The following is a 9,940-nucleotide window of genomic DNA, read 5'->3' on the forward strand; positions in this document are numbered from 1 at the left end:
TTATCACCAGATTTATACAGTGGAATAACCTTTGCTATTTTCATATTATTGGGGAACTGCCCAAGTCGAAACGACATGTTAAAAATATGGGTTAATGGTTTACATATCCCCTCAATTACCCATTTGACAGTTGTCATGGTGATACCATCACTATCACTGGATGTTTTGTTTCCACATTTGTTCACTATCTCTATAATTTCCTTTTCAGCTATGGGCTTCAAAAACATGGAACTCATGTTCCTTTCGATTGTATTATTATTTATAGTGACGGATGTATCATCTGTACAGATACTTTTTGCTAAACCAGTTTAGTTTAATAGTCTATTTTTCACCTTTGCAAGATCACGACATCTTTATCAAATGTAATGTCATTATGCTCAGAAGTATAATGTGCATCATCACTTATGCATGCTGCTGAGATATATCAGCTATATCAGTTACCAAATATGTATTGTGTTAATTTCTCAGATTCTAGGATTTGAAAATTTCCAGTGCTAAACCTAGAGTTTCGTAGCTAAGACATATTCCTACATGAATGATCTTCAACAGACGTGCAATGTGCTATACATATATTTTTGGTCTGATGCATTATCTTGTAAACATAATTTTAATATAGCTGCTAAAGGTGTTGCTAATTGTACATCATCATGTGTTTTTATGAAATCTTCAACTGCAAAATAATGAATGTAGTAGAGTAAAAAGATATTTTCTCCCTCAGAAATGTAATTATAAAATAGCATAACATGGAAATACTCCATCAAAGAGCAAGTACCTCAAATGTGTGGTTTAGCACAGTATGTCTACTTAAGCAGTTTCATTAAGTACATTTGAGTTTTCAATTACGTTCAAGCACTGACAACTGTGTCAGTTTATGCACATGCTGAATGTTTTATCTTTTTTACATATCAGCTTTGAATACATTATTCAAATGTTGAGTTTTGGAGAATATTAAAAGAGGATTAAAAGATTTAGCTTTGTGCCATATTCAAGTCATTAAAGCAACAAGCAAGAGGAGGCGATTGAGTTAACACCAGGTCATACTGAACATTTACTATTTCAGCAGAAACTCAAATGGAACAATAATGATGCTGTGTTTTCTGGATGCGTTTGGTCTGTTAACACCATAGATATATAAGGTCATATTGTGAATATATTAAAGAGAACTGAACTCTTCAAATGATACTGGACCCAGTGGATCAAATTCTGATAAAGTCACTTTTTCATTCAGTGAGATAAATGCTTTTTGGGCCAATGTGTGTCACATGAGGAAACTGTAATAACAAGGTTTGAACACTGCCAAATTTGCTTCACAACCCATCAGAGCCCAGTACTGTTCCTGCAGACATGGGTGATAGAATCTAAAGTCTGTCTCTCTTCCTCTCTCTCTCTCTTTGTGGGTGGTTAGCACTGGCACCTCACAGCAAGAAGGTTCCAGGTTTGAGCCAGGTCCTTTGTGTGGGAATCTTGCATGTTGTTTCTTTGCCTGCATGGGGTTAAGGTTAGCTGGGTACTCCAGCTTCCTGCCACAGTCCTGAAAGTGTGCACGAAGGACTCAGCAAGCAGTAATACTAACACTATTTGTCATAATTGAACCAGCTGTAAAATGATGCCAGTCATTCCTTTTTTAGGGTGCAGTTTTTTTGTCAACAGAAAGAAATTAATCATTTATCTATCTGAATCATGTAATCTCTTTAAACTATGGTTTTTGATCAACGACTGTGATAGCTCAGTAAATACAACAACTTATCACAAAACAGCATGCACATTCTTATATTATGCAATGAAAACAAATGTACAAGTATTGTGACTGTGGGTCAACAAGCTTTATTCTTTTTTTATTGTGCTGCCAGGTTAGGCAGTGGTTGCTTTTGAAAGCCCTGCCTGTTTCACTGTAATCTGGAGTAATGTGTTTATTCTGAATTGCTTAAATCACATACAGTTTACACAGAATGTGGTGTCAAACATGGCTGTAGCTGTTGGACCAGTAGAACATTTTTTCCTATAATTGATAGATGTGGTTTGCTTTGCTTTCATTGTTGGGATTGTCCCAGATCCTTTGTTCAAGTTAGCTTGTGGCTTGCAGTTCATCCAGTGCATCCTGGAGCCTGTACAAAACACAAATGAAGTATTTTGACTTTCAAATATTCATGTTGAACAGGCCACATGACTGCTTCCAACTGAAAGTACTTCATGATGTAGTTATACTTGACCATGCAAACCATAGTAACAAATAACTTTAGTATTCACCTCCACCACCATCATCACCTTGACTTGATCAGTTTTTTCTCCTTCACCTCCTTATAACTCTTACTTGAAGTCTCCACCATCCAGAAGAGTCTTGTAAGTGGCAATCTCTGCCTCCAGCTTCATCTTCAGGTTGAGGAGCGCCTCATACTCCTGGGTCTGATTCTGGATATTTGCCCGCAAGCTCGTCAGCTCCTCCTCCAGGCGAATAATAATAGCATTGTTCTTCTCTATTTCTAGGTTGTTTCTTAGCTCTGTGTTGCGTAGTGTATCTTCTAAGGAGGCTTTCTAATAAAGGATTGAAAAGAAGCAATGAGAGGTTTGCCAAAAACAGTTTAGACAAGCAAGTCTTATTTGAGAGACCATGGGAAAGCTCCAACCTTTGTGAAAAAGATTATTTAGAAATGATTTGCTGCTTTTCTAAAAAAATATGACAAATTCTGAATGGGTGATATGTAATGTAAGCAATAGGCAGGGTACTTTAGTGAAGACACTCTAATTAGAGAGTTCAATTACTTGATGTTTGTGAATGAAATGAATAAATATAAATCAGTCATGTTTGTGAAAGGCATGCTTACTAAGCTCTGCTGGGATGCAAGTTCAATTTCCAGAGTCTGTATCTGTCTGGCCAAGTCATTCTTCTGCATCTGGGCCCCCTGGAGAGCTTCTGTGTTCTGTGATACCTGCGCCTGTACGTCTGCAATCTGACCAAAACAAAAAAAAAGGTGTTAGTTCAAAAACAAGATAATTCAGAAGTAAATGTTTTGTGATTCCAATTTTCAGCACTGCTTTACCTGATTTTCATGCCATTGTTTGAGGTCCTCTGCATTCTTTACGGCAATCTTCTCATAGGTGGCCCTCACGTCCGCTATGATCTGCGCTAGGTCCTGACCTTTAGGAGCATCTACATCCACCTGCACACCTGACTGGGTGATCTGATTCCTTATCTCCATCACCTCCTGCAGGACAGACAGAATAAGGCAGAAACAGAGAAATAAAATAAAAAAACTTTCAAAACTTTGGATTCTAATCACGGTCCACAGAATGTAAGTGTGAGGATTACTGTAAACCCACATTCTCATGGTTCTTCTTCAGGAAGGCGAGCTCCTCCTTCACAGCATCTATCTCACTCTCAATGTTCAACCGGCTCATGTTGGTGTCATCTATGACTTTCTTCAGCCCAGCAATGTCAGCCTCCACTGACTGGCGAATTGCCATCTCATTTTCGAACCTGCAGGAGTGTGCAGACACAATCAGCTCACACACAAAATTGCACATTTGAAGTTCCAGGGAATAATGAAAAAATACAAAGCTGCTGCTTCAGAAGTCCAGATTTTACATCACATGAACCATAGAATCTCTGTATGGACTTATACTCACTAAGTCTATAACCTCTGACACCAAAGCAGGACAATGTTTATACAACAACTAATTACGGCATACTATTATTATTATTATTATTATTATTAGCATTATTAGAATTATTATTGATGTTAATAATAATAATAATAGATGTTAAACCACTTACTTAACTTTGAAGTCATCAGCAGCAAGACGAGCGTTGTCAATCTGCAGCACAAAACGAGCATTCTCTGCTATTTTATCGAAGATCTGGATAGAAAAGAGAATTGAGGACAAAATGGCTTTTATTAGTTACTTTATTTGGCCAGTGGGTGTAAAAAATAGCTGTTCATTTTTTTCTAATATTGCCAGTTAGAAAAAACATTATCTGTTAACCAGAAGTCTCTTAGCAAGCAATAGCAGCATTTAGATTGCACAATAAAGCCATAACATTGTTGAATCCATAGTAACATTCAGTTAAAAAAAGTGGAACTGCAGACTGAAGAACAGAAAGAGGGGATGTTCCTCTGCCAGACCAGATTCTTTGGCATTGTTTGGAAAATGGGTTTCCTGTCTGAATAAGTCATGCAGACAGTAAGATTTTTTTTCACTCCACTTTTCATGCAGCTGTGCTATTGCCATCTGTGTTTGAGAGTTTAAACTTTGTATGCGTGTCCATAGTAGCCTCTCTCAGAGGAAAGTGGAAACAAAATAAAAAACAAAGTGCCTCCATCAATCGGTCATAATGTGACACTGAAGACCTGGAATCTGAAAAAGAATGTGACTCTGCTGACTGGAGCTGATTGTTATATCACCAGTGCACACACACAATCAGTCATGCTGGCATTCCAAGATCCCTTGTGTGTGTGTCCATACCGCACATCTGTTTCACATTGAGGTCTTCCTACACCAGTGCATGCTTGTGGAGTCACCATTCACAAGTAGGGACTGTGTGGAAATGCTTTTGTCTGGTGAAGGATGGATGTGTAAGAGTTTTTTAGTCTGTGTCTCATGATGATAGCCTCGTGTTGGTGATTCATCAGAGGAAGTTATAGCCATTCTGTGGCACAAATGAGTTTTGTGGGGGGATGGTTAGAGCTTAGCAGCCACACCCTTCATTCTCTTGCAGAAATTTGATAACCTACAGTAGAAATGTGATCCTACTATCCTCGGCATGAGCAATCTCAAGCTTAATTTTGAAAATGAAGCATTATATATATATTAAATACTTTGATACAACATGTTATAACCAGCATGTCTACATTTGAGACATTGTCTGTGATGCTGAACACCATCACATGCAATCACTGATTCTCATATTAGAGGTCCCATAAAGCATTTGTACAGCATTTAAACACTCAGATCTCTCACCATTCTTATTTTCTATGTAGCAGTATCAAAGACTTTAACCAACCACCGCAATGTCCCAGTTTTGTTAACATCTCATTTGATTGACCACTATTTCCTTTCATGCCTACCTTTTTGCGTAGGTCATCAACGATGGGTTCATGCTTGCTGTAGTCTCTCATGTCAGGCCTTCCCTTCTCCAGGGCCTCAATGATTTTCTCCTCCAGCCCCTTGTTGGCCTGCTCCAGGCTCCTCACCGTCTCCAGGTAATTGGCCAGGCGGTCATTCAGGTTTTGCATGGCTCCCTTCTCATTGCCCAGGATCCCAGCATGGGCACTACTATTAGCCAACACAGATGCACCAGCACCACCAAAACCTGCACTCATACCACCACCCATACCACCACCCATACCACCACCCATTCCACTGCTCAACCTGAAGGCAGTTGAAGACGAGGAGAATGGGGCACTGGAACGCAGAGAAGGTGCAGTGGAAATGCGGGCGCCCTCACCACCAGCGCCACCATAAATGCTGGCAGCACGGTAATGAGGTGTAGAGCGAGTCATGGTGATGTATGTAGAAGGTATCTGCTGCACGTTGGTTCTTCGGAAGCTCATTTTGGAGAAGTTTAGGCAAAGAATGAAATGAAAAATGAGATGTGGAAGTTTGCTACTGCTTGCCGGTTTAGAAAGTGACGCTGGCAACAGGAACTGGGGAACTTATACTCCTGCTTCTCCCTTGATCACAGCTGGCCTCTCAGACCCTGCCCACTTCAACATCACTCCGGTCTCCCTTTCCTGCTCCCCCTCCCTGCTCTATCATGTGCTCATTAACCCACATGTTCCTTTTTTTAAAATGTGGATTGAGTTTTATGTCTCCAAGGAAACATGTGAGGCATTTTCTGTTGTGAAAATACTTAAAACACTCACATTCAAGCAACAACAGTAAATCAGTTTAACTGACTGGCCTGTAGAAATCAAATAAATAACAGCTGGCCATAAATGAAACAAAGCAAAGACATCTTGTCCAGTATAAAAGATCTGATTTGATAGAGAAAGATGCAAATAAAACTATTCTTTGCTAAATAAGATTTACTTTGTAAGCAGGAAACAAAATTTCCTGGGCTTGTCCAAAAAAGGCGTAGTGTCTCCACTGGCTGCATAGTTTGTGGGCAGCCAGGCTCTAGAATAAACAGACTTAACCAGCCTTCCTATCTAGTTTAAACTGAGCACGAGATATGGCAGCACAGATTCTTTTAGTTGTAGCTAAAACAGAAAGGGTGGGAGGATGTATTTTTTTAAGATTTTTTTGTTGGTTTTATTAGTTTATACTGTTCAAGTGCAAAAACAGTTAGGGAGAAATGACACTGAATTGATTCAGTCAGATTAACTGCAATCAGAAAGCTATAAGACTTTAAAACAAAATGGACCAAATGGACAGTTACAATGGCGATCAAATTTCAACACTGTCAATAGGATGAACTGTATTAACAATGAAACCTGGCTGGTTTGAAATGACATCCAAGATTTAAATATGCCCAGAAGGCCCTGCAAGACATGAAATGCACAAAAAACAAAGGTTAACTGACACCAAGACCAGAATACAATAGAAAGGAAATAAAAGCCAACCTCATTCACCCATCATGCTACAGGCTATTACCCACTTTGCTTGAGGATTTTGAACAATTATCTTTGAAGTCTAACCTGTGGTTCTTGTCATGGGAACTATCTTTTATATCTCAGTGTGAAAAGAGCTCTTTTTTTCCAAAAATCCTTAGTGAACCAGAAAAAGAAAAAAGTCAGCATGATCAGGATTAATGTTAACATTTTGTCTGCATTTTCAATGAGCAAATACATGCAAATAGACAACACAAATTAGACCCCCAACAAAACAATATGAACCACCCCCAGGGGTAAAATGGCAAAGACACACCCTTCAGAGCTCCCGTACGACCTGGTTTTTTTCCTGATCTTACTTCACCTTCATGGCTGATCAAGTTTCACTGTTTCTCATACTTCCCCTCAAACAGCCTTCAGTGTACAATTATTAACTGATGCCTTTTGATAACACTCAATATGAAGGAAAACAGCATATTGAGCGGCAAGCACAAAAGCTAAGGAAACACCAAAGAATGTGACCTGGAACAGGAACACATGCATAAAGAGGAACAAAGAATGGCTCATACCTCATGACACAGCAACGTCTCTGCTATCATGTTTGTTTGTTTGAATGTGTGGTGGCAACATTTTGCCTCACCCACCTAGAACCCCCTCAGGCCCCACCTCATTAGTGTGTGTGTTTATATATGGCACATACATTTCCTTTTAAATTATTTTAAATTGTTTCCTGCTTACGCTATGTCTAAGTATTTATTTATTTGTTTGTTTTAATAATTTGGATCCATTTTTTGGATAAGACAGGAAGAAAGTGGAGAAAAAGGAGAAGCTGGAGTCTGTGAATCATAGTAACACAGATGAAATCTGGAAACTACTCCAGGAGTTTGTGTGCATTGCAAATCACTGGCAACTCTCAGATTATTAAAACTCTCAGCCTGGGTAGCTTCAGTTCCCTCCCTTGTTTTACCAAAGTCACATTCCTTGTGTGTTCAATAGACTTGGCAAATAAAGGTGATTCTGACTGTGATTTTCTGATTCTAATTCTGATTTTGGCTTTTGTTCTCTTTGGTTTCTTGTAATCCAGCTTGAGTACAAACTGAGTGCCCTCACACACTTATATACAAAGTCAAAAATATCTATTTGCATATGACTGTGTGCACTCTGAAAAATGCAAAAAGAAATGCAGACACGCATTAGGTTTTCTATTCCTCTTTTGATTACTTCCTCACGATTCACCCAAGATGTCCCAAAGCCACCAAAGGGAGCAATTTACAGTATGTGAGTCTACATTGCAGTTTTAAAGCCAGAGTTATTGGCAGAATGTAAGGGTCGCACAACAGAGGTTATTGAAATGTGCTGAGTAAGAGCCATTTTCTCTCTGGGATGTCATGTCCATTAGCACAATGATTTTTCACAGGAAAACATAAGAGGAGCAGTGAGTTAGAACTCATACAACAGAGAGTCATGGTTGCTATCAGACAAGATTTTTTCATTTAAGGAAGTAAAAGTGTTCCTTAAAAGATTTCAGTGCACAGTACACTTTTATGTAGCTCTACATACTAAATGTCAAATGTAGAGTTTTTCAGTCTGAACCAAAGTGGAGGACCAGCTACCAGCACTGTCATCCCTGGAACCATGCTCCAGTGTGGATCAGGTTTCATGAAGCAGATTATCTGACTTTGAGAAACAGCGACAGTATGTGAGGAGTCCTGGGCTGAAAACATACACTTTTATCTTCTGGTCGCTAGGGGGCATGAGTGTCAAGGTAAACAGAGAAAGCTGCAGCTGTATATTTTGTGGCCAACCCCACTGACTTGTTACAGGGAGCACATGTGCACTGAGTTTATTTAATTCCGTGCTCCAAGCCTTGGTGTAAGTTAATCTTTGTTCGAGAGGGTGAATTAATAAAATAACAAAAACTGGATGACTTGAGCTTATTTGGCTCCCTCCAAATTTAGCACAAGCTCCATTGTGAAATATCACATCACTGTTTGAGACAATCCAAGCAAAACACATAGTTTTTACTGGTTAAAAGCCTGAAAGTCCCTTTTGAGTTATTAAGAACAATACACAACCCCTATACATTCAGTTTCCACACAGCAGAGAAGCCTGGGCTTGGTTTCTTGCATTAGCTGATTTTTTATAACCATAGAAAACATGGAAAACAACAGAATAGGGGTTTGGTGAAATGCTGTTTGAGGGAGCAAGGGGGGCTGTTCTGGTTCAAATTAGGCAGCAGTTCTCAAACTGCTCAGAAAAGAGTGTGAGTCATGTATCCCACACAGTGACATGCGAACCATTATTTCCACAGCTCGGTGATAATGGTTGAGGTCTATGTTTTAAATAAAACTGCCACACAGTGATAAGCCCTTAGCAAAAATGTGTTTGTTTCACTATGCACAACCATGGGAACAGAGAGGTTTTATGGATATTTATGAGTATGGGTGGGGAAAGGTTGGGTTCAGAGTATATAAAAGACAAAGTCTGCTTGCTCTTCATCTGCTGATATGGAAGACATGTTCATCAGTAGTCTGTGTGTATATATGTATGTGTAGGGTGGGGTGGGAGGGGTTGGTCCATTGGTCATAGCTGGTAATGGCAACATCCACCATACTGCACCTTATAATTGTGCAATGTTTACAGTTTTAATGTGCAACTTTAATTTGACGTTCTGTGTTTAAAAGTCAACTTTTGCTCTTTTGTCATTTCTTGTTCATTCTCAATGTTTTTTAAATATTTCTGTAACTTTGATAGCATTTGCTGCAACCTACCTAAAAACACATGTAAAGGTTTATAGATAGTGGAACATATTCAGTGGGTTAATTTGGTTTTCACACAATTACAAGACTTACAGTGACTGCCCAGAAGCACATCAAGCACATGACACTGAGCAACTGCAATTTACTTTGGAATATGTCACGTCTATGAGAACTATCATAAAAAAGAAGAGACAGTCATCAAATGATGTGCCAGTTCATTATACCCAAGGTTTGATTTTATATTCTGGTGCTGCTTTGTGTTTGTATGTTTGTGCAACAGGGTGTAGACCCATTTTACCAATGCCAAACAGAATGTTTGTCACTATGATGTAAAACGATATTTGCAAATATGGAAAATGTTAATTTCCAAATGTCTGAAGCTGAATAAAACTCCAAGAGCTTTATAGTGGTTTTATAGAAACGGGCACACTAACTATTATGTCATTCCTGTGCTTTGTCTCAACATATTTTTTGTACTGTAGTTGTGTAACAATGCTTTTAGTGTTTTCTTCCCCTAACATGCCCTCATCTCTCCCCCTTTGCTCCTCTCCCTCTGTGGAGGACACTAACCAATTGCACCTCAGCAGAGTCCCTCCCCTACACTGATAAATAGCACAGAGGACCAGGGAGGGT

The 9,940-nt window shown here is 39.1% G+C and overlaps 1 protein-coding gene across 2 annotated transcripts; it reads right to left on the reverse strand.

The window, feature by feature from the left end:
- Positions 1 to 1,788: 1,788 nt before the first annotated feature.
- On the reverse strand, positions 1,789 to 5,731 carry LOC109955981 (keratin, type I cytoskeletal 18-like). 2 transcript variants are annotated; one of them, XR_002274357.1, is made up of 7 exons: positions 5,064 to 5,731; positions 3,773 to 3,855; positions 3,319 to 3,475; positions 3,039 to 3,203; positions 2,823 to 2,948; positions 2,248 to 2,532; positions 1,789 to 2,105 (listed from the first exon to the last, which is right to left on the reverse strand). XR_002274357.1 is itself a non-coding variant. In XM_020592674.1 (7 exons), the coding sequence occupies exons 1-7, from the start codon at positions 5,547 to 5,549 to the stop codon at positions 2,066 to 2,068; spliced, it is 1,278 nt and encodes a 425-aa protein (XP_020448330.1). In that variant the 5' UTR covers positions 5,550 to 5,729; the 3' UTR covers positions 1,789 to 2,065. The 2 variants fall into 2 exon arrangements, 1 of the variants encoding a protein (XP_020448330.1); XM_020592674.1 differs by having other exon boundaries at positions 2,312 to 2,532; positions 5,064 to 5,729.
- Positions 5,732 to 9,940: the final 4,209 nt, after the last annotated feature.

The sequence above is a fragment of the Monopterus albus genome, unplaced genomic scaffold, assembly GCF_001952655.1.
Source record: "Monopterus albus unplaced genomic scaffold, M_albus_1.0 scaffold18.1, whole genome shotgun sequence".
Lineage (NCBI taxonomy): Eukaryota > Metazoa > Chordata > Actinopteri > Synbranchiformes > Synbranchidae > Monopterus > Monopterus albus.

What these genes read in the sequence shown, in the direction of transcription:
- LOC109955981 (XM_020592674.1), bottom strand. Translation starts at nt 5,549, where the DNA reads ATGAGCTTCCGAAGAACCAACGTGCAGCAGATACCTTCTACATACATC. An exon ending in TTGATGACCTACGCAAAAAG is followed by an intron (nt 3,856 to 5,063) that starts GTAGGCATGAAA and finishes TTTTCTATCCAG; the next exon opens with ATCTTCGATAAAATAGCAGA. An exon ending in TGAAGAAGAACCATGAGAAT is followed by an intron (nt 3,204 to 3,318) that starts GTGGGTTTACAG and finishes TCTGTCCTGCAG; the next exon opens with GAGGTGATGGAGATAAGGAA.